At 36.9% G+C, this 25171-nt stretch overlaps 2 protein-coding genes across 3 annotated transcripts in view; both read right to left on the bottom strand.

The window, feature by feature from the left end:
* Positions 1-25171, bottom strand: part of LOC110056905 (delta-1-pyrroline-5-carboxylate synthase-like) — a 187160-nt gene that overhangs the window by 142705 nt on the left and 19284 nt on the right. For both annotated transcript variants that reach the window (XM_089288517.1, XM_020763461.2), the window contains exons 2-4: positions 23906-24046; positions 17013-17117; positions 13376-13528 (exon numbers count right to left, since the gene is read on the bottom strand). In XM_089288517.1, the coding sequence (XP_089144643.1) occupies positions 13376-13528; positions 17013-17117; positions 23906-24046 (399 nt within the window). The remainder of the gene's footprint in view (positions 1-13375; positions 13529-17012; positions 17118-23905; positions 24047-25171) is intronic.
* LOC149118031 (uncharacterized) lies at positions 4798-7326 on the bottom strand. The gene is made up of 4 exons (XM_089283068.1): positions 7303-7326; positions 6379-6522; positions 6045-6315; positions 4798-6013 (listed from the first exon to the last, which is right to left on the bottom strand). Exons 1-4 carry the CDS (start codon positions 7324-7326, stop codon positions 5805-5807), a joined length of 648 nt encoding a protein of 215 aa, XP_089139194.1. The 3' UTR covers positions 4798-5804.

Genomic DNA, 25171 nt, shown 5'->3' with positions numbered 1-25171 from the left:
TTTGGCGCAGTCCGACTTTTTTTGGAAAACGGAATTGCCATGACAATTTCAAGTCAATTTCACGAAGAATGAGAATGGCAAGTTTGTAGCCCCTTGATTTGGAAGTCATAGCTAGTTTATTACATTTATGGTTAAGCCTTATTACATTTATGGTTGTTCAGTTTGTTACATTTATGGGCAAATTTTATTACATTTATGGTTAGTGGTTTTATTACATTTGTGGTTAAAAGTTATTACATTTATGGTTAGTATTACATTTATGGTTAATTTTTATTACATTTATAGTTGGCATTACATTTATGGTTTTTATTACATTTATGGGTGATACAGCTCCTAACTCCGAGCCTTATAGTTAACAAAAAATCTCTTGCACGCCTTGCGTGCCTATGTTTATCGAGAGTGATCCTATCTCCGTTTTTGGAGCTCCACCAATTAGTAAAGAGAGGCCAAAAAAGCCAAGCTTCAGAACAGGTAACAAAAAGATGGGTTTATGTTTGTCTTTCTCCACAGAGGTGACATTTATCATGTTCCTTGATTGAATCTCTAAAAAGTGTCGAATTTGTGGGTAGAATGTGATGAATTATTTTGTATTGGAAATGGCAAGTCTAATGTCTTTGGTAACATTAAATGGAAGGCTATAACTGAGTTGTATTGTATGTTCTTTTAGACTGGCTTCTTTCATCCCTCGTTTGGCTGTAGGCGTAAAAAATTTACTCTTAACAAAGAATTTAGTTGCTGATCTGCAAGAGAGTTTATCTAAAGATATCGTATCCTTCTCAGAACGTTTTTCCAAAGGTTCAACAATATTTCCTTTGAGAATATTGATCCATATTTGAGGGACTGCGTGGCATAGACTGCAATAGTTTAAGAAGTTTGTGTTAATTTTGAACTTGCTGCAGAATTCCTCAAAAGTTAGGAATCTGTTACCTTGAAAAAAGTCTTCAATTTTAGTTAATGCAGCATCATGCCATTTTTTGTAATAAATGGAATATCCTCCTATCTTAATGTGATGGTTGTTCAACAATGTTAAGCCCTGTTCGGTGGGGTTCCTGCTTGGATGGGTGAGCAAATCCAAATAACCCATGTTGTAATAATTTCTTTTTTTCTTTTTTCTTTTTATTTTCTTCCCTTTCCAAGATGATAATACTGACTGCTGAACTCCCAGTCTTGTGTAATGTCTTTGTTTCTATTTATTACCTATTTTGTTCAAATCATTTTGCCATGTCTGTATTCATCTTTGAAGTATTTATTTACAATACTGTATAAGTAATAGTGAAATGCGTCATTCAAATTCTCCTCAATTCTCTTGTCTGTTGATCATCCAAAACTTTTAATCACAGCTTAAATCATAATTCAAAAATTTATACAGCTCATCAATTTTGTGATTTTCAATATCTCCTCAGTTTTCGGCAATCGAGTATGGTTAACCCTCTACAGGCAGACACCTTCGTGAAATGAGCTATTTATATAATTAATTACCTTCCATCTATAAAAACGTTTGTGTGAAAATCTATTCAATGTAGATAATTTCTGCAGTAAGATATTGAGTACTTGCATCAGAAATTCAAACAATAACTAGTATAACTTGACATGGTGCAGTTGACTGTAAAATTGGCCTTGGATTGCACGATGTTCAAAACATGGGGGGACTCCTATGTGAAAAGGTCTGGGATGCTTGTCGTCTCAGATACACATCAAGGATTCTAGTCTCACATAGGGTATTGATGACAAAACATCACCATTCTTAGCTGTCAAAGTATCCTTTAGGGTGTACTCAAAGAAGTAATAATAAAAGAAATGCTCTCATTTGTTTTCCACTGATCTCTACAGTACGCGAGTCGGGTCTTTTCATCATACTCTTAAAAATATTATCTTATCACTGATTGCCGAGTCAGACGAGCAAAAAGGTGAGTCTGACAAGACGGCAGGTATATAGCGCCATATGTAGTGTGAGGGTTTGCGGCAGGTTACCCAGAAAAATTCTCAGATTTTCTCAGCTTGATTTTGCATAAGTGATCATTTCCAGTGCCATGAGATATTTTTGGCCATGTCAGAATGTAGTCGGATGTTGTTGATATTTGGGACAAGCCAATCAGAACAGTATTTTCCTTTGGGATGTCAAAAGGCTTCAAAATGTTGAACAAGATCATTCCATGTTGTTTTTCAGTGTTTAGTCTTTTAGCGGGGGTCCATCATTTATTTCAGTTTATTTAACTGAAAAATTTTGTTTAAGGTGTATGAAACTTTTCTTATGTTTGAATCGCATAATTGATAGGCTTATCAAGACTCAAGTTGTTTTCTGGAATCAACTCAAGTGTGTTGTTTATCCAAGCGAAAGTGCTCTTACATTGTCAATTGCAACCAACGTGTTGACAGAGTCAAAGTAGCTCAAATCGAATCTTTGAGTGCACTTTGTGGGTAGAGTTCTGAAAACTTCAAGCAAAACAAAATTAATATTAATGACATTGTGTCTTGATACATGTACCTGGCAGCCGGGAAGTGTTTTCAAAAAACTAGCCTATCGGGCAGTCTGAAATTAATATAGAAATTCCATGCAATAACTCATTTAATTCTTCTTACAACTGTACAGTAGATCTTTGTTTAGCAATTCAAGCGATTCCAACTATTATTTCAGCTTTTTATGAGCTTGGGCATACCATAAGATCTCCAGGCTTCAACACAGAAAATTTTTGTGCTCTGACTCCAGAGTCAACTCTTATAAAATAATATCTTCAAAAATCACAATTGAAACCAGCGCTGAGAGTACTCAATGCTAAAATGCAGCTTATTTGATATTCGACAGCCACTTTTTTTAAACAAAGTGTGTTTAAAGTAGAAAAAACAAAACATTCATAATAGTCAAGTACCACTTCATGGTTTAAAATTTTTGACTGCCAGTATCTGTTTTTTTTTAACACACCCATGCATTGAGATTGAGAGTTAATACTTGTAGTGTGCCGCAGATAAGAGAATTCATCCACTACAAAATCAAAACATTATTTAGAATCGCTTGGAATATCTGAACAAATAGCTACGACAAGAAAGTTGTGCTGTACTTATAAATTATAACAAAATAAAGCTTCCTTCTCAAAATTAGACTGTTCACAGCTTCTATTTACACACGCGAAAGGAAAAGTGAGTGAAGTGAGCACAAAAGAATGTGGGGTGGGGTGTGGGGTTTGCGAGCGAAGCGAGCAATAAGTCAAGTAAAGTCTTCCATTTTGCACTGGCGTCCAGTTATCTCCCAACTCTATCCGCGCATTCAACGATGGAATAAAAATACAAGAAAATAGAGGGTTGTGAACAGTCTACATAAATCACCTAATTTACAATTTCTCAAATTTCAAACATTTCAAACAAATATAGATTAAATTCTACCAAAAACCATTCCACATCTGTCCTTTCTTTGGCAACAATTCAGTAGATCTACATGTGTCTAAAAAATACTTGCTAAACCACCATTATCCTTATCAACAATGCTTCATTTGCTTGTTGGCATTTATAGATAGGTACAACTAGTACCTATTAAAATCCTCATTGTACAATTATAAATACTGGCATTGTGGACATGATAAGGCTACAACTATTTATCCATGATGCAATGCTCTGAGAAATGTGCGCTTATTTTCAACGGTCATACAATTGAAAGCGTGATCATGGAAGGACATGATGATATTCTGAGATATTATAAACAATTGTCACGTTAGTATAAAGAATCGCAACCCTTCTAGATTAAGACTTTATATAGTGTTTTTGATGATCAGTACTGTACATAAAGATATAATTTTATCACTAATAAAATCAATCAAATACTAGTATGCTGTGGCCAATTTCGGGTCTTTGTCTTAGTTTTCTTTTAGTCCAGTTCAGGTTTTACATTGTATGTATTACAATCATAACTTACACCAAAAAGAATTGAAAGCTTGTCAAAGAACTAAATCTGAAATCGTGTTTCTTTTATGAGCAATATATGTAATTGCTTTTAATTTACATGTAGCGTTCAGTGGCGAAACTGAAAAAACTTATCTGTTGATTTTAATCACATGTTGCTGTGTTTTTGTTCTAGTTACTGAAGGAGAAAAGCTTGAAGTACGCATTCACAAACAAAACTACATCATCAACATGGTTGAAAAGCTTAGGGAAATTCACAAACATGAGTTATGAATCAGATACTGTCCGCATTCCATCATAATCTGTGAGATCTGACAGGAAATACACAGTAGTCATTCCAACTTCCAAAAAATGTCAATAAGCTTACATATGTATGCCATATTAGGGAAACCTTCAAATTTACCTAATAAAATAAATTTTGAACAGAAACAAGATGTTCCAGGTGGTTTTAATCTGCTGTGGGCTGCTTCTTTGGATACTGGACAAAAAACACGATATATATTTTTACAAGTGCAACAGAAGGTTAATGTTGGCAAGTCGTTGTAGTTTGGTGGAGTCTCTTTATTTTGTATTTTTTGATAATTCTGAGCTTTTGACCTGGCATTTTATGTATTACAGACAATATTACTACTTGTTTGTAGTGCCACATTTTCAATTTTGCAAAACTCACTGTTCAGTGGTTAATTATGTGGGTCTCATGCCATCATGTGCTCTATTTTTTTTGCTTTTTGTTGCTACAGTCAAACCTCCGGTTACGACCACCTCTCGTAAGCAACTGCCTCTCCTAAGCGACCAGTTTCCCAAAATACCAAAAGTTTCCCAGTCAAACCACTATATTTGGAACCTCTTGTAAGCAACCACCTCTCGTAAGCAACCGCGACCACTTTTAGAGCTAAAAGTTTCAAATTTTCTTTTTTTTTATCCTCCCGTAAGTGACCACTTGGCAGAGAATAGAGTGGAAATTTTGATAATATGGTGTTGTAACGTTATTGTATTCCTGGGTAGTACCAGAGACAGAAGTTTCTCAATGGGAAGTACCAGAGTTTATCTTGAAATTGACTTTTCACATAAATAAAACATTCAAAACATGGGGTAAGTCTCTGCAGTTACTATATGCTAATGAGGCAACATTTTGACCCAATATGGTCTACGCTCTCTTAAGTGACCACCTCCCATAAGCGATCGTCTAGGCTTTACATTTTTGGTAGTCACTTACGGGAGAATCGACTGCATTTTTAATTTGAGGTGATCTGGATCAGGATCAGTAATCCAAGATCACTCGGATTGTAATAATACAGTGAAACCTGTATTAAGCGCACCCCATATTAAGGGGACACCCTCTATGAAGTGGACACCAGCTTGAGTCCCTAAATTTTCTTCCCACAGTTACTGTGAAATAAACCTGCATTCAGTGGACACCTCTGTTAGGCGGACCCAGACACCAATATTAAGCCATTTTGTTGCACAAAACCTGCAATAAGCGGACCCTTCGAGGGCATTTTACTTAAAAAAGCTCAGCTCAGGTGCCTTTAACATTGTTCAGCAATGTCATTTTAAAGCTAGGTAGATTATTCTAGATTGATGCATTGACTGTCTGAACATTGTGCTATGAGCAGTCTTTGATCTTACACTGTGTTACAAAAGGGTTAATAATTAACTGTTATTGCTGAACCTGTTCAGAGCGCAGGGTTTGTGCACTTTTGACCTGTTAAATTTCCATGACTTTTTCCATGACCTTTTGAAAAATTCCATGACCTAAGTTAAGCAATTGTTCTCCGACAGTAATGTCAAAACAATCATTTATTCAAATATGTAGTTTTTCAAATTATGACCCAGTTCAACCAAAATGTAAGAAATTCTCAAGAACTGCCATGAGTCAGTTCTTTCCCTTTACATAGAAGATAACTGCAGCTTCACAAGTTAGCACTCTTCTTGGCCATCTCTCTAAGTTCATCTTCAATTTTCTCTAGGGCACTCTCCTTTTCTTTTGCTGCTTTTCTCAGCGCATTAGACTTGAGGAGGAGTACAAGCTTGGCCTTTTCCTCAGCTTCTTTTGCTAGAGAGTCTGCATCAAGTTGCAAGGCACTGATATACTGGCAAGGCACTTTCTCTTTTTCTCTAACTCAGCTTTTTCCTCAAGAACTATTTTTAGCTTCCTGTTTTGAGGTGCTTGCTGTTGCTCTTTCTTCTGCTCTTCAAGAGAGGCAAAGTAACGTTGTCTCCCTGCACTAACCCTCCAATGCTCTGATTGTGGCCATAAATTTCATGCTGTGCAGTGAAAGTTTGTTCTTTCATGTTTTTGATCATGACATGCCAGTTTACTGAAAAACCTTCCTCGACAGTTGCTTGACCATGGGAAAGAATCAAGAGTTCTCTCAGCAGATTCCATAATTTAGACAGTGAACTAACAGAACCAATGTGTTTCTACAGAAATATACCCAGCTTGTCTCCCTTGAAGATGAATTCTTTGAAGGTTGATGTCTCCACCTTAATTGCCAGATCAAGAAACTCAGAGCACTGCAAAACTATGGAATCACAATCATGTATGTTCAATCTTTGGCATTCCACCAACTTCATCAGCACTACTTTGAACACTACAACAACAACAACAACAACTTTATTTGTACTCAGCTAGAGATTAAATGAACAAAAAATAGTTAAAATAAAGAGTACATGGCTGCCTGAAATAACTTTAATGGGCTAATAAGACTGGGCAGCCATCCCTGATGATTTAAAGCAATTATTTATTTGGGTCAAATACGAAGAGAATAGAACAAAAAGACATGCAAGAGTACACAAAGAACGCACACACACGAAGACTACTTTGAGCTTTGAAAATTGAGGGTTGCTTAAGGTTACTGTAGATCTTCAGGGGTGCCTTCCAGAAAATGCTTTCTTTATGCGCTGCTTTAAACAAAACCACAGTAAACTATATAATTATCATTGTAAAGGTAATAAACTGTAGAATCTGAAAATAGCAATATAGTTTGCTATTTTTGTTTTGATAGGCATGTGCAAGCCTTTAAATGCAAAAATGAGCATACTTACTAAACTGAATTACCAGCCTTTGTGTTACGGCAGACATCCACACATCAGGAGTTCATGGGCTAACAAAGTATGTGAGGCTTTTTTGATATTTCTACTGGCTGCTTAGGAAATTTCTTTTAAGGTTGGACAATGGAAAATTTTCTGACTGCTGTTACTCAATGAGACGTCACAGGACAAATATTTTGATTTTTGCAAAAGCCTCACAGACTTAAGTGCAATAATATCTGCAAAAGATTTTGGCCAAGTTTCGTTAAAACCTGATAAATCTACATACCCATTAATTCACTTGAATAGAGCTAGTTCACACCAAAATAAATATCGAGTTTTCAACCTCGAAAGAAATTCACAGTTTTCACACCTCACTGAAGCGGTTGTCAACATGGCCATGCCGCCAACCAATAAAACACAGCTTTGAACTCCCCAGCGGGCTACAGAAATGCTTCGCCATGAAACATTCAGCAGCTTATACAATGAATCAGCAGATAAATGGTAAAGAAGAAAAAGGGGAAAAAGAGGAATGACAGCGGAATAGCCTTGAACAAGCCTACTCAGTCGAGTGCAGATATTTACACATTTTAAAAAAAACTAAACGCTTAATTCATCAGGCTGTTTCTTTTACTAGAATGTGGAAAAACACTCTTCGAAGCAGAGGAACGAAGCATTTGGAGAGGTTGCCTTGTCAGATATCAGCGATTAAATTCACCGGTAATTCCGCGGCAATCAACTTCTGTGCGAGAAGAAGCTAGAGCAGGGCATCAACCAAACATTCACTTGCGATTTGCCCTTGCATTCAAATGTCTGTCACTTAGGAGACGAAAACAATCAAGCAAAAGCATAGATTTCTGTACAAGAAATTGCAAGACGTAAGGGATAAACAAAAGAGGCGAAACACGATTTCACAGATAAGATCAGTTGCCGCAAAAATTGTTACTGTTCAACTCAAGGGTTGACACATTTTAATTAGTGAGGACATTTTCATGGGCCATTAAAAATTCCCTGGTAATGGGGTTTTCATGGATCATGCCATTAAAATCCCATGAAGTAAACACCATGAAAATATGGTGGTGAGTTTCCTGGTTTGTGTACCCATACCATGAAATCCCATTTAACTACAGTTCATGCCCCAATCAAGTTTAATGGCATTTTCATGGATTTTTAATGTTTCTTATTTCAGAATGGAAATTTCATGGGCCCTTAATTGGGAATTTTTTTGAGGATTTTCATGGGATTTTAAATGCTTTTCTCCCTGGGATTTTTCCCATGAAAACCCTGGAATTAACACCATGAACAACCTGTTAAAAGTGCATGAAAACCTTGTGATTTCGCCCATTAAAATATTCACAAGATTTTAAAGGAGCCATGTCACAACCCACCCATATGTGAGATTTGGCTCCCTTCTCACTGAGATTGAAATGCATCCGCCATCTTGAATTTATCAGAGTTGTGAAATTTTGTGCGAATTTAGCCCTTCTTGGTTAAAATTATTACGTCTTTTGTCACATGTGTGAATTTCTTTTCGTCAATCTATTTATTTTATTGCAGAGGCTAAATTATGGACGGAGAAGAGGCAAGAGAGACTACAGTGGTGAGTTGCCATTGACTCCACTATGTGACAGATTTGAATGTGTGAATTGTTTCATAGTTTCTGGGAATATGCTGTGACGCAACATCTACTTTCTTTTTGTACCTCTTGTTATCCTCTTAGGAAAATCGCATCTCCTGTTCGTGTGAAAGCACTTGTTCCACGGCGGAAAACAAATGCAAATTGTGGCTGTCCTTGCAAGATGCGAAACTGAGTGCACATGTGGTTTGACAGCAAATCTGAGTCCACACAAGGTGAGACTCCTTATTTATGCACTTTGATGTAACATTGTTTGTAAGTAGGCATTGAAGGCTGCACACAAATGGAACAATTAGATTTCTGGCTATTTTTGGTTCTGTTTGTGTTCAGGTCTTCATATTCATGTTTACAGCATGTCTCTTTCATTTAGGCCAAACATTTCACCAAGCAGTTTCGAGTTTTTGCAGTTTGAATTGTCCTTCTCTTGAGATGAAAAGGTTTCTAGGAGAGCTTGATTTTTCATATACATTGTACAACAGCTTCGACATCACTGTTTTTTTCTTATCAAGGCTGGTGCAAGTACAACTTCATTTGTTGCCTGAAGAACACAGCCATACCAGACTAACAACAGGCCAAGTGAGGAGCAGGGCAGGATAAAAGAAAATAGAGATGTGAAGATCTGCTTGAATAGAAATATATTTTCATTTATTTATTATTCCAGGAACAAAAATATACCTAAATATGGAATAAACACAAAAATCAAAGCTTGAACACCACCAATTCAAATGCATTAAGTTTAGCAAGGCAAGATTTGCTTTGTTCCAACACTTAAATTTTTATATTTCAATGCCCACTTGGCAAAAACTCTGTACCTGCTAACAAGCTGTCAAACTTCTTTGGGACAGTTGTTGGCCCTAGCTAAAATAAATCAATTACAACACTTAATTTTGCTGGCACAAAATACTTTGCTTCATTGGTGATTACCTCCATAATGCTCTTTTAGGAAGTCATTCAAATGCTTGATGAAGCCACAATGCACAAGCTGTTTGCCAGAAGCCTGCCTAGAAGAATTGACGATTTAGAGGTGAGACCCTCAGTGAAAGTGATATATCTCAACTGACCCCTAGCACTTTCACAGAAGAACAGATGACAGGTGTGGTAGAATGACTGACCCTGCATGTCCTTCTACAAAGTTCTTACTCTTTTCATCTTTCAAAATTCCATGACTTTCCATGACCTTTTCCATGACTTTTCTGAGTTTTCCATGACCAAAGTTAAATAGCTATTCCCATAGTTGTATCAATACAATCACTTATTTAACGTATCTTCCAGCATAAAAATGGATAAAATGCATGCTTGTGTCTATTTGTACTGAAATTAAAGCCTGTTTCTGACTTATCTGTTATTTTTCGATTTTGTTTTTTCTTTCTGCCTTTTTATTCTCAGAATGCATGTCATAATGAATGCTGTTTTTTGGCTATCAACCATAAGAGAAAGCTAGGATTCCTAATGTGGTACTTTAACAGTCCTCTCAGTAAGAATGCGATTGGAAAATTCCTCGTGAACGCTGCCAAAGCCACTGGACTGCCTGGAAATCTCAGTAACCACTCCCTAAGGAAAACTTGCATATCCCACTTAATGGATGCTAACCTCGCAGACAATTATGTAGCCCAACTCAGCGGTCATACAAACCTCATAAGTTTAGATGCATACAAGTCAGCATCTCAAAGACATCAGCGACGAATGTGAATGGTTCTTAATTGGGTCCACCACTACTGACTCTAAGGGCAACTCAGAGATTCAAGTACCCAAAACAACCGAATTGCCATTTCAAGGGCAAGAAGCATCAAGTTTGAAGAACAAAGGCTTTTTCTCAGGAGCAACAATTGGCAATTCCTGTGCCCGAAATGTCAAATGCACACATATACACCAGATTTGAATTGAATGTCTTTAATAAAACTTCGACACAAACTTTGCTTTTAAAGCAATCCTGTAGAAAAAAAATAGCATATATATTTATGCCTTTCACATGTGCATATTTCGAGAATGGATTGTGGAGATGCATAAACGTATCAGCAGATCATAAAGAGCCATTATAATAAATATTATATTGACCTACATGTAGCTCATTAAGTCCGTGTTGGAGGATATTGGACTCATTTTATTTGCAAGTTTAAGTCCAATTAACCTTCCAAAAAAAAGAACTTGACCAATATTTCTCCAATTGGACCTCATGTAAGTTCCATATCATATATGTATCAGATTTGTTGGTAAGTGCAAATTTTCCACAATGAAGCAGAGGCAACAGACTACATGTATGCTGTCTTTATTGCCAATGTCAAGAAGTCATTAAGGCAAAAAGGTAAATAACTATTATGTGCTGAGCAGTTTTGAAAGCAACTATAAAATAATCAGCTTACAATTAACCTGAATTGACCACATATTGACCTTAGCCCTCTATGCATCTGTGTGGAGAATGTGAAGGCAATCTTCCTTGGGAAATGTTATTCATTAAGGTCAAAGTGCACCAAATATATTCTAAGTAACAATTTGAAGGGTGTTGCAAGCCTTTCAACAACAAGAGTTTTCGGAATTTATACAATCAATCAAAGCAAAAAAAAAAATAGATCAATGATTTTACACTGGTACCTCATGTGTGCGACAGGAGAGATATCACCAGAAGTTGCCTTAATCTTTTCACCATAATGGACCTTATTTATCAGCAGCTCTTTTTCATTACGAAAACTAATAAAAACGATCTTGATATTGATACTTTTTTTTTCTCGAAGCTGCATAATTGAAGTAATAATAATAAAATTACAGTTGATTCATGTTATTACAGTTAGAAGTCCAAGCCAAACATGATACTGTCGTGTAACAAGTATCAGTGGAATGAAAAGTATAATGTAGCATTTAATACATGAACTAACTTGTGAAAAAATTTATCTCACAATGAGTGAGTTTTCAATAAACTTTTGTTAAGTGCACATTGGTCTCCAACAATATCACATTCAGGTGCTCAAAATGTACCATAATGCATATTAAGGCAAACAGATTGTCAAAATTGTCCAAGGCCAGCACCCCATCCCCCCCCCCCACGTAGGAGGGGGTACCACACTCTGGCACTCTTCCCCACAACGCCACCTTTATCGACACCCAATCCTGCAACTGTATTTCAATTTGAAAACCCTGTGTTAACCCTCGAATATTGAAAATATAACAGGACAAAGAAACAGCTTTGGTCTTATACTGCTTTAAGTCAACAAAATGAAAACTAGCCCTCACTGACATATCAGTTAAAAAGGTAAAGAGAACACACCATGTGCAAACCCGTGTTGTCACTCAGTTGTTTCTTCTATATTTTGTGTTATTTAAAAGTTTGACATCTCGCACATGAAGTGAGAAGACTTTGAAGGCTTGAAATTCTATTTAAGAGCAACTGCAACCTTAGTCTCCTCCGCAGCCGTTTTTTGGGATGTCATGCAACATTCCCCCCAAAGAAACGGCTGCTCACATCCAAACCACATCCTTTTCCTTTTGTGTTTGTGGTTTGCTCGCGCTCTGTTGAACGGACCAATCACATAATAGCAAAGTGTGAATGACGTAAGCTTTCGCACGAAAAGGTCTGCAGTGCGAACACACGAAGGATTTCTGGCTTTTGTTTCATGCCGCACATTGCCAAAATGTAGGCGGTGTTCGCAGGCTACGATCATGACAGACTGGAAAAAATGTCAATGAAAGCCCTAAGTACAAGTGCTTCATGTGCTCATCGCTATGTTCAGCTAATGAGAGAATATATATTTTCTGGAAATGTCGTATTGTAAGCGTCAATCAAGGGCTAAATGCTTCCTACAGATTGTAATTAGGAGGAAAGAGCGGCATTCAGAACTCGCTGTCAACAAATCGAGCGAAGCTACTTGATTTCCTGGTTGCTTTATTAAGTTGAAATAGATATCGTCCTTCTCGACAATAATTTTTTGACTTGAAAGCTTCTCTCAATGAGCTAAAACTTTGAATAGTCTTCAGCTATTGAAAGCTTGTTCAAGCATTGCCGGTATTTTCCGGCGTCCCTAAACAAAATCTGGAAATCTGTACGTTCATTTGTGACATCTCCCACAATGGGATACAAAGATAAAAAACATTCTCTGATTGGACAAGTTTCAAAGGGCAAATTTGGCATGAAAACGTTCTTGAAAATGGAATGGAAGCGGTGATTGGCTAATTTCGTGAAAGGAATGTTGTTTGGATGTGAGCAGCCGTTTCTTTGGGGGGAGCATTGCATGACATCCAAAAAAACGGCTGTGGAGGAGACTACTGCGACCTGGCCACATGACAGTTTTTTATTCCTAGTCTGCATTCTGTACCCAGTAACTGTCTGCATTTTGTACTCGGGGTACTTTCCATTCAACCAAAAAATCCCAAAAATTTAAAACTGGGGCAAATGGTACAGAAATTGACTTGGAAAGTTTCCAGAAATCAGGAAATTGTTGAATTTCCGAAAAGCAAACCATTCAACCAAAAATTCTGGGAGGCTAGTAAAATGGAACGAAAATTTGAGGTACAAAATTTCCAAAAAAGTTGGTAAATCTTGCAAGGTTGTCCTGGCTCTTTTTCACTAATTCTGGAAAATACTGTTCCATTTGTCACTGGAAATTTATGGAAATTCAAACCGAATTTTTTGTTGAGCGGAAAGTGCCCCTGGTCAGCAGTCTGCCAGTCAGCAGACTTTACTTTGTACTCTACTGACTGTCTGTCTGGCACATCTCTTGCAAAATGCGCTTAAATTTAGTCTGTGTCACATAACCAAGAAACCAGCTAATAGTGGGAGAACTCCAGCTGTATAACAGTGTAGATTACATTATTACATTCACTTACCCCTGCCAAATCTAAATCCAAATCAGGAGGTGATGCTACAACATCATTCTCATTTATAATGGGAATGCAGTTCATAGAGATTAACTCTTCCACTGTTGATCGTAAGTTATCCAGCGAGTATTTATCATGCACATCTTGCTTTGTTATTAGTACCTGCAATATCAACAGAAACCACACAAGGCTTCTCTTAAATTATATTTCTTCAACCTAGAGAAACAAAATTACAATCGTAAAACAATAAAGGAGTTGAAGCATCCAGAGGGTTAGTCAGTGACCAAAGAAGAACAAATACTAGAGGAAATTGAAGTATTTAATAAAGAGCTCTATACTTCTATCAGCTAGCGTTGAAAATGCGCCATTCATAAGTTTATTTGAAAATTTAGAACCACCCAGACTTGAAGAGTTGGTGAGTAGTGAGTTAGAAGAAGAAATCACTCTTAAGGAGCGTAAAGGTATTTTATGCACATTTAGTACAGGTAAATCACCAGACAAGGATGGATCTACTTGGGAATTTTACAACAGTGCTTTTTTTGATTTATTGGCTCAGGATCTTGTTGACAAATTAAACACTTTGTACAGAGCGGGTGAAATGGCACCCTCACAACAAAGAGGCATAATTTACACTTATACCTGAACAAGACTTTGACCTCTCCACCCTTGCTAATTGGTGCCCGACGTAGACTATAAAATTGCATCAAAAGCTATTACCAAGAGATTGGAAAAAGTCTTAACTCTTTTAATCAACCCTGACCAAACAGGTTTCATAAAAGGTAGATACATCAGACAAAACATTAGGCTGATTAAAGAAATTCTTGAACAGAGCTTCGCAACATTTCTGGTGTACTTTTACAGCCTGATTTTCAAAAGCTTTCAATACAATCAAATGGGAATTCTTACAAAGAACCATTGTGCTATTTAATTTTGGGGAAAGCATTCAACGCTGGATTTCCATGTTTCATGTCAACACGGAAAGTGCAGTTTTAAACAATGGTTTCTGCACAAACTATTTTTGCTTGTCAAGAGGGGTGAGACAAGCTTGCACTCTGTCTTCTTGTCTATTTATCTTGGCCACAGAATTACTAGCATGGAAAATCAGGCAAGATAAAGACATTCAAGGTATAAACATTTTCAGTAAGAAATTAAAATTAAGCCAGTTTGCTGATGATACCACTCTTTTTAACAGCAACTGCAATTCAGTTAACAAGGCAATCGCTGTATTGGACAATTTTGGTGATATTTCTGGCCTGAAATTGAACCCGTTGAAAACTAAAGCTCTGTGGCTGGGATAGTGGAAACATAGACATGACAAACCCTTTGGATTTCAATGGCCAGAAAAACCAATTTGCATGCTGGGCACTTTTATCTCTTATAATGAGAAAGATAATGAAAAATACAACTTAAGTTAAAATTGCAAAAATTGAAGACCATCCTTGACATATGGAACTGTCGGAGTCTTACATTATTTGGAAGGTGCCTAATAACTAAAAGTCTTGGCATCTCGCAACTTGTACACTCGATCCCCAGCCTTGATGTTCCTCTCGAATACCTTGGCGCTGTGAATTCGGCCACATTTAAATTCATTTGGGAAAATAAAAAGTACAAAATTAAACGTTAAGTGATGATTTTAGATTATGGCTCAGGAGGTCTAATGAGCACCTAGCATAGATGTTTTATCAAAATAGTTGAAGTTAGCTTGGATCTCCAGACTGTTAGCTGATGAACATAAGAGCAGTGAATCTTGAAGGCGCTTCCTAACTATATTGTCGAAAAATACAGAGGTCTAAAATTAATATTACAATGCAATCATGACAAGAAATTTCTCAACAAGATGGAGCTATCTCAGTTCTACAAATTGGTCTCTTGTATTTCTTGGAATTAAAAGTCAGAATCTTTTCCAAACCAGTGCGACCAAGAACAAATTTTATTCAACAACAAAGATATTTTAATCCACAGTCAAAGTATTTTTTACAGGAACTGGTTTGATCGCAGCATCTATCTGGTACATGACCTTCTCAAAGCAGATGGGAAATTTCTTTCTTACTCAGAATTCATCCACAAATATGATCTTACCAGTAGATGCAACTTTCTCATCTATTTTCAAGTAGTTTCTGCTATTCTTAGACACTTTGCAGAAAGTGCAAGGGCAAACCCCACGAACAGATCAGATCTGCTGTTAAATAGTATGTTACAGCTTTCCCTACAGATCTCCATAAATTTAACTAAAATGAAAAATAGAGAAAATTATCGGCTCCTCATAAACAAAGAACCAATTGAACTGAATGCTAATTCTAAATGGGAAAGAGACCTGTAAATTGATCAAACATCTCGGAAACCTATTTTTAGTCACGTGAAACGCGTATGTTAAGATAACAAACTCAGAGAATTTTATCTCAAACTTTTACATCGAATAGTAGTCACCAAAAAGGTGGTAAGGTTGGTAAGGTTGGTAAGGCAGAGGACACAAAGTCTCTATATTGTGAAATGAATGATTCCATAATTCACACTTTCCATAGCTGTAACTGGAGCCAATTTTCCTTTTTAGAGATCATAAAATGGTTCAACAAAGAAAATGTCACCTCCTTCAGTCTTTTACCAACTGAATCAATTTTTGGTATGAAAGTTGATACTTCAAGCGAGGAATCAACCATTATCAGGAAGTTAAACTTCACCTTTTTATTTGCCAAATATTATTTATACAATCAGAAATTAATACATGGCGAGTTATCGGTAAATGAATTTATAGTTAATCTTAAGCATAAATATGTTTTCGAAAAATTATTTGTGTAGCTGTAGTAATGATGTTGATAGGAATGTAAAGCACTGGTCACAGAGCCAATAATACATGTCAACTTAGTCATTTGTCTTCCCTTTTTGTCCCTCTTTTTTTCTGCTGTTGCTGTGTTTTTTTGTACAATCCAATTATTGCATAATCTTCTCCTTGTTTGATCTGCCAATTAATATCCTTGCATGGCAGGCATGAATTTATAGCCAATCTTAAATGTAAGTAAACTCTTGACCAATTTTTGTATAGCTAGTAGCGATGTAAATAGGAGTGTAAAGTCGGAGTCATGGCCCCAGTTAATTGTACATGTTAATTTTGTTATTTGTTTTGTTTGTTTGTTTGTTTGCTGTGCAACAGAACATAATAAATAAAAAAGAAAATTAATTAATACGGGAAAAAATTGAGCAATATAAGTATTTAATTATAAGTAAAATATTGTACATTTATTGGTGAAAGTAACCTCTAGAGTAGGCAATAAATATAAGGTATGAAATTGTAAGTGACTAGTATTGCAAGGAATGTAATTTATAGTGTACTTTAAATCAAGTATTACAATGTGAGTGGTGTAAATGTAATTTGTAAAGTAAGTATGTGAGTATTGAATGCATATAAGTTATCAATTAAAAATAAATAAATAAATAAATAAACTAATAATAATAATAATGGTTATATTCACAGCAAGAATCAGAAAATTGCGCAAGGCCTAGCCTGCATAGCCAGCATTCCCATTCCGCATTCTGCACATGGCCAGAATGTGGAAAAAGCTCTTTGTACAGGAATGCTTGCTAAGCAGGCAACTGAAAACTACAAACAGCATATTTCATTAGGAGGGAAGGCTTGCCATGTTCTACATACCTGTCCACATGTAAGACCATATTGTTGGAACATTGCTTCATAGAGTGACAGTAAGCCTCCCTGTCCCACAGCAGCACATGCACGTGGCTCAATATATGGTCGTGACTAACAAAGAATTCAAAATGTCATGAATGTTAATACACAAGTCTATGAAGAACATTTTATGTATGGTCTTGACCAACAACAAATTCAAAAGGACATGAAATAAAACACAAGACTACGAAGAATAATTATCTTCTACATCTATATGGTCTTGACTAACAACAAATTCAAAAGGACATGAACATTAACAAACAAGAGTAAGAATATTCAAGCACTAAATAAGACTAAAGAAACTGTTTCTTTCAACATCCACACATCCATCATCCAATCTAGTTATTCTTTCTTGGTGTTCTGGGGTGTTCCAAGTATGTTCTAGGTATTTAAGAAACCCAAGTAGAATTTTTTTACTGGCAACCAACTTTTCACACTTGGTCGCCAGGCTAGCAACTAAGATATCTAAATTCCTCTTTGTTTTAATTTTCATACTCATACATCCTTCTCTAAAGGTCTTCATAGCCAAGGTTAAAGCAACTTGCCAGATTGAACAGAAAATTGCAGCTAACAGCAATAAATTGGTAATACATTATAAAAAATGGAACAAATTTCTACCTTGCTTCAGCTAATTTAGTTTATGATTGTTTTGTGATGGTGTATGTAGAGATCTATTTACATTGTAATAGGCTTCTGTACCTCCCTTTTTCTTTCTTTTTTTTTTTTCTTTTTGTGTGTATCCCTTTTTAATGTAAAATTGTAAAACTAGCATTATAGTATCTCTTTGCTTGTCCACTGCACAACTTACAAATAAAAACAATAAAATACAAAAAAAAAAAATTTCATACTCATCAATTGAGTGGAATGAACGTCAAATACCAAACTATATTTCTCCTTTTCATGCATGTAGCCTTTGGAACAGTGAACGCTCTTCTTGTGAAATATGTAGCGACTTTTGGATGCGAAGTGAAATCAACATCTTTCATTAACTACATTCCATATTGGCATCTACGAGTTTTGTGAAAGCTGCAAATTTTATTGTTGGAAAGCTAAGCATTACGTAATAGATTTTAAATAGAAGAAAAAAGGGTATACAGTTTTTACATACGTGAACAAGCTAAAAGAAAATTGACAATGCAAGCGTCTTTACCTGTCTGCATGTGTCATGTTTACTCAACAATTAAAATTAAAGCTTTATTATTTACTGTAGCACTGTTTTCAATGGTATCTGAAGTTCACAAAAATCATGTGAAAGGAAAGACTGTCCTTAAATTAATGATGAATCCTATTAGTAAAATTGAAAAGAAACTGCAACACATTTGAGACTTATTGTTATCTACATGCGGATATCGGATTTCGCTATTCCGAACGACCAATCACATTCAATTACATGTAGTGTAGCAGCTAACATCATTTTTTTGGCAAAATTGTTCACTTAGTGATACAACCATGAAATTTGACAGAAACGTTCTAAATTAAGTATTCTTTCATTCTGATCGACTAGCCACTTCGGTGATATAACACTTTTTCTAACAATTTACAAAATAGGTGGTCCTTATCTCAACATGGCCGCCATTGACTTTAGGTATAGAGTTAATTCACAGCCTTATACAGGAGAAGTTGATGATGTAGCAGTACAAAAGTTCATTGTTGAGCAAAAGAAACTAAACAAATACTCAAATACTATAGCTAAGTAGACCTGGCAACTAACATAGGAAAGACTGCTGGCGAAAGCATCTGCAGGTTATCAAGAGTTGCAAAAGGAGCAGCCATTATCTTGGCCAGTGGAGCATGTCTGCAAGTATTTTAGAATTTTGTATTTAGGTTATTACGATAACAGATTTTAGTTCTAACCCTCATATATTACTTGTGTTTGGGGCGAAAGTTTGACGTATTTTACAGATTTTTGCACTTTAAACTTCTCAGACGATTCATCTTAAAGATAGGTCTTCACATAGGAAATGGCTGCTCTGAAATCGATAGGGTCTTTACTTCAGGCCTAGAACAGTAGTTGGACAAGTGCTTTTGTTGAGGCAGGAGTTGCCTCATCTGGTACTGCAGAATCTTATCTGTCAGCCTCAGGTGTTACCAGATCTCGTCAAGCACATCAAATCACAGCATGTTGTCTATACAAGCAGAGGAAAGCTGCATTTAACAGCTATAGCAGAGATACATCTCGAAGTCCACAAGGTGTTCTTGATTTCAAAGATTGGTGTAAGAAACGAAGACTCGAAAGTCCACAGTTCGCATTTTGGGATCTTGTTTTAGCACTAGAGCTAACCATTCTAACAATGGTTCGTTCATTCAGAGAAGCCGACTTTTGCCTGTATCGTTAGGCGCTGGTGGAACTAAGGCCCTGTTTCTTTGCAAACAACAATGTGAATTATGCCTGGTGGCTTTCAATTCACCTCAGAGATATGATGACCATCGATCAACAGCATCCAGAAGTAGCAAGATAGTTCTTCAAAGGACATTTGGTCATGCACAAATCTTGCAAAGAATTCACGTCAATTGCAATCGACCAAGCCCACAAACAAAACAATGCAGTCATCAAGGATGATGGAGGAGCCTGCAGCACTCCGGAGGTTGGTGATAGCTGGACCAGAGGTGAGCCATCTAGTCACTCGCTACGAAAAAGTTGCGGGAACTAAAGACACAACAATCAGTAGCATGCATCACGAACAAAGCGAAAGTGCTCAAGTAGCAGTCTTTGAGAGAGTGGAAAAGCTGTTCAAAGTAATTAAAGAAATGGGCAATCTTTTTGACGAAGAGTCTGCAGACCTCTTCGTATTAGACACAAAGGACATTGCCGATCCAGCTAATTCAAGACTTGTTGCTACTCACCATTACAGAGGCAAAGATCAGTTCCAATCCTTCATTGAAGGACTGAAGAAAGAAGAGCAGACTTTGTTTTATCAACCAATCAAAAAGAACAAGATCACTTTCTTCAAGCAAGAGGAAATTTCCAGTGCTGCCAGTTCCAAGAAGAAGACACTGAAAGAGGACTGTCGCCTATTTTCCCAACTCTTCATTTCATGTCAAAGCAGACAGTGTGATTTGCATGAACTCTTCCAGCATGAAAACCAGTCAGCTCCAGCTTCCCTCAGTGACAGTGGAAAACTTCACACATGCCAGAAATTGTAACTGGTTGAGATACTTGAGTCTAAGGCTTTGATGCCAAACGCAGAACCAGAGGCAGATGCAATCATCATTAGATGGATCAGCTCTTGTCAACTCCCAACCCCCACGTACGTCAAAAACATTTGATAACTACGCCAATGACATCCTTCCAAGAGTTAGATCAAATTCTACCACATACCAAAACGTTGACATTGTGTTTGATGTGTATGAGGAGTCCAGCCTGAAAGTAGAGGCACAATCCAAAAGGGACAAAGGGATACGAAGAAGGGTTACACCAACCAGCAAGACCCCCCAAAATTGGAAAAGTTTTCGGAGAGATAACAACAACAAGACTGAACTTTTCCATTTTCTTGCAGACCGCTTGTCCGAAGCAAACATGCTGTGCTTGGAATATGTCTGTTACAATCACGTAATTGCATTAGAAGATTTAGCGCCATGTACGCATGAAGAGGCAGACCCACATATTTTTGGGCACACACGACATGCGGCAATGGACGGCAGTAAGGCTTTAATGGTTAAGGCAAACGACACAGATGTGGTAGTAAAATGTGGATTGCATTTGGCCAGGGAGGATATTTTTGATCGATTCCAGTGCATGAAGCGGTAAACACAATTGATCCAGAGAAAGTCAGTGGACTCCCATTCTTTCACGCATTCAGCATGGCAAAGGAAAGAAGTCTGCAAGGCAAACATGGAATGAGTGTAAAGGGGTCTCGACCACCTTCACCAAACTCAGTCAGTGTGTGACAGCTCTTGACAACGCTGATCTCTAGAGTCTAGAGCAGTTTGTTGTGGTCATGTATGACAGGTTCAGTGCAGATACAAGTGTGAATGATGCAAGACTGAATGTCTTCCCTCGCAAACAGAGGCCGTATGTTGCAATACCACCTACTCAGTCTGCCCTCAAGCTACATTCAAAGTGTGCTGCCTACCAAGGAGGAATTATCTGGGGACAAGCCACTCTCCCTCGACCTGTCACAAAAAGTCCAGCTGACTGGGGAAGGAGTAAGCAAGGCAGCACATGGAAGATACTTTGGACTGACATTCCATCAGTTGCTGCAAGTTGTCAAGAACTAACCAGATGTGGCTGCTGGAAGGACTGTTGTGGGAGGTGCAAATGTCTTCGCTCTGGGCTGAACTGTACAGCTTTGTGTAGCTGTTTGTGTGAATAGTAGCTCGATCTAGTCATCGACTATAGTAGGCAGGTAAACAATGTAAATTGTATAGCAGCACTATTTGACACTGTTACAAGATCAAAAGCTTGTTTTAAAAAGTGATTTTGAATTAGCCAGCTAGAAACTGCCGGGAGTAATGAATTGCCGACCTGAATATCAGAATTCGGTTGAAGTACGCATGTAATGTAACTTGTGTATTTGAAACTTATACGAGATCAGAGATTATTTTAAAAAATTGTTTGGGAATTACCCAGCTAAGAAACTGCTGGGCGTATTGTATTACCGTACTAAATACCGGATAGGCACATAATGTAACCTGAACAGTGCTATGAGATCAGTGCCAGTTAAAGAAAGAATTCTTTAGAATTGTTTTTCCATTTTCGGAAACTGGAAGATGTATGGAATAATCAATTGTATTTAAAGGATGCTGGCAGTAAAACGTTGTAATAAGGGAGTAATAAACTGCTCAAATGTTGCTTCAAGATGGGTTGGAAGTAAAGATATAATTTAAAATGGCCGCCATTTTAACACATCGCACCCATTGTTAGCCATTTTGAAAAAAAAACTCTTGTTAAAGCGAATTTCAAGTGGCTAATCGACTAGAATGAAAGAATAGACAATTTAGAATGTTCTTGCCAAATTTCATGCTTGTATCACCAAGCGAACAACTGAAGCTGTTAGCCGCTACACTAATGTACATGTACGTTAGCAGGACTTGTTATTGGTAATTGTCCAGATATGGATAGGACTGATGTACAATCAACCTATTCTTTCTTTATATTTCAAATCAAAGTAAACAACATTTCTAAGTGGCAAGTATTCAGGCATCCCTGGCTGTCAAGGCCAATTTACATGCTCTGCCTTTTTGGCTCAATAAATTTAAAAAATACTTCATCGATAAAAGAAATCTGTGGCGGGTTAGTCTGATAGGTAATTTTTGCATTTTCATCTGCAAGCTTTGAGCTCTTTCCTTTGTAATTTCCACCAGAAAAGTACACATTTTCATGAGCCACAGTGTGGTCAGATTCCTCTGGACAAGAAACACTTATATTCTTAGTTTGAAATCAAACTAACACGAACTTTGAAGCAATCGCACTTCACTCAAAAGCAACTCGAAACCAAAAGCTTTGCTGATGTCCAGTTTGTGATTGACAGCTGTTGTCTCATTAGCCAATCAAGTTATTTGAACAATTCTAACAAGGATTGTTATTGGCTTATTTTAGCATGACTTATTAGAGAACAGATGCACGTTGACACCACTTTTCCTGGTTTGGAAAATAAAGTTTGGTATGAAAATATTTGCTGAATGTTGTGGAAATTGACTGTGCTCTGTTCTGTTGTAAAGCACTTAGGAAGCAGAAGCACTCGACTATGTCTCTTGTTCCCCCTACACTTCTTTCATGCTCTACCGCTTCCTGCATGCTTTACAACAGAACCAGAGCACAGTTGAGGCTTCTTTATTTGTTAATTACCAGTTTACTGATGAACTTTAATTTTACACAAAAATACTAAGTGGCAAATGAAATCTGTTAAGATTAGGACTCTACCTTACTCAACTGAACTATACACCTGGAGAGGTAGCGTCACTACAGAAATCTCACTTGCCTAACTGATGGCACCTGTAGGCCTATATGTTGGTAAACTGACAGACAACCAGCAGCTTTTTCAGGGAACTGTTCTTCACTTTTGCTCAAAATTCAAATCAAGGCACATAGAAACAAGCACTTCTAAAAATTTGATTATCCACTATGCAACTTTATTGTACTGCTAGCAGTGTAAATAAGTCTTACTGATCTTGATGTTGACAGAAAAAATTAAACTAGTTGACATCAAATCAGTGCCTCAAAAGGTCAACTCACTTGTTGCAAGTTCTTTCACCCTGTCTGCCATGATCCAGAATGTTACTTTATTTATAAGTATAGTTATCAAGCATTACTCAACTACTCATTACATTATTTGCAGCTTTTCACTTCAGATGAATGCTTGATATTGAAATCTTTCATCCAATAATATATGTAGAAAGCAAGCATTCACACCATTTAATTTTCCAGAAACCATGCACAAGATTTCTAACAACACTTGAAGCCATCAAATTATTTTACACTTAGTGATCACACAAATATTGTAACCTGATATCAAGTTCAATTTCTGACATACGCACTTATTTTGCCCTTTTATTTCAGAAATCTGAGGTCAGGAGTGATTTGCAAATAAACAGTGTTGTTTTGTACATATCAAGTCAAAATTAGCAGGATTCAAATCATTAAATTTTCATGAACCGGCATATCACAGAATAGCCCAACAGTGAATGTATGTTTTTCTCCAAAACTGCTTAAACTACAAGTGCACATGTAGCCGCTTTGAATTAACATGTTAAGAATTTTTCATGTCCAAGAACAAGTGCTACATGTTCACATAAAAAAATGCATTGAAAAGTGTCTGGTGGTTTCACCAACATAACTGACTTAATTGTAACATCCAGCATAAGAAAGATTGTGAACAACTTGTGGAAAATAGTATAAAAAGAACTTCAAATTAGTGTACCTTCAGGAAGTCTTGTGGTTTAAGTGTTTGACGAACACTCTGAGAGAGAAGAATTTCATGTCTAAGCTTCTGTTTTCCAAATGCCACTGCTCCACTGGTGACTAACAGCATTTGTCTGCCAGCATTCTGTAACTCTGACACCTAGAAAACATGAATTACATTTCTTGTCTAACTAGGACCTTGATCACCTGATACCACCCCTCTCAATATTTATCAGTAATAAGCCTTTTTTTCCCAGAAATATAACTGCAGTTGATTCCTGTGCTGGCCCACAACATGTTTGAAGTTCTTCAATCTCACGACAGACACTAAAATGTGGCTTCAAACTCAAAGACTGAACTCAGATGGAATTTTCTGGCATTTTTGTGAAAATGCTACAGTCTGGTAAATGTTACCTTTAAATGTTGATCGTAGAGTAAAAACCTGTGTGTAAGAACCTACATTTTTTGAAGTCTGGCAAAATAGGTTCTTGTATTTTGGGGTAGTTATTGGCAATTTAGGCTAGGTAGGTTCTTAATTAGGTTCTTAATTTCTATAAAGGAGATATAGATGATGATTACCAAAAAAAGAAATAAACTTCAGTTTGGTTCTTAACCTATTGACTCCTGTGCCGGCCATAACAGGTCGTGCAAAAACCCACCCCCAATTTCCTGTGCCAACCATAACCGGCCGTAAAAAAGCACGTGAGGACAATTGCCTTTCCTACCCTCTCTGAAGACGTTTTGGTTCTCCTATTGTTCTGTTGTTGTTAAGGACAAATAAACCAATCATAATCGACTTTCTGAGCATATTTTTAGAAGACCTTAGAGGTCCTAGAAAGATGGTTTTTCATCTTAAAATCATGCACTCAAAAAGTGCAGGTAATCATGGTGCGTTGCGGGTCAAATCTACAAACTTCCAGGGTCTTGTTTTCATTCCTAAAATGGAGAAATTACTTCTTTGGCACTTAAAATGGAAAGAAAAACATAAATCGATGTTTAGGTGGCCTCAGAATGGGAGATCAAGGTGTTCACAGTCCTCAAACCTTTCTGGTGCACTTTCAAGTGAGTTTTGAATACAGATTGCGGATTTAAGGCCGCTTCCTGGACTTAAGAAAACAACAATGGTAATGTACAGTATAACTTCAAAGTTGAATTCAACTTTTAGAACAATTGGTTAAGCAATGGCCGGTAAAATAACTGCAAAACTTGTCAGCAAAATCTCAACCTTTCGCTTTAGCATGAAGAATTAATCTGAACATGTGGTCATGCAGCGAAGCACGTCTGC

Source organism: Orbicella faveolata, unplaced genomic scaffold (assembly GCF_042242905.1).
Source record: "Orbicella faveolata isolate gen_17 unplaced genomic scaffold, um_ofav_v1 contig_1, whole genome shotgun sequence".
Lineage (NCBI taxonomy): Eukaryota > Metazoa > Cnidaria > Anthozoa > Scleractinia > Merulinidae > Orbicella > Orbicella faveolata.
The sequence above is the reverse complement of the archived record's forward strand: the minus strand, read 5'-3'. Positions and strand labels throughout refer to the sequence as shown.

Excerpts from the sequence above, each read along its gene's own strand:
- LOC149118031 (XM_089283068.1), bottom strand. The coding sequence starts at position 7,326 with ATGGCCATGTTGACAACCGCTTCA. Across the intron at positions 6,523-7,302 it reads CCATGTTGACAACCGCTTCA|CTGAGTACAAATAAAGTTGT; the intron begins GTGAGGTGTGAA and ends TTTAATCTCTAG. Across the intron at positions 6,014-6,044 it reads CAAGCACCTCAAAACAGGAA|TTAGAGAAAAAGAGAAAGTG; the intron begins GCTAAAAATAGT and ends GAAAAAGCTGAG.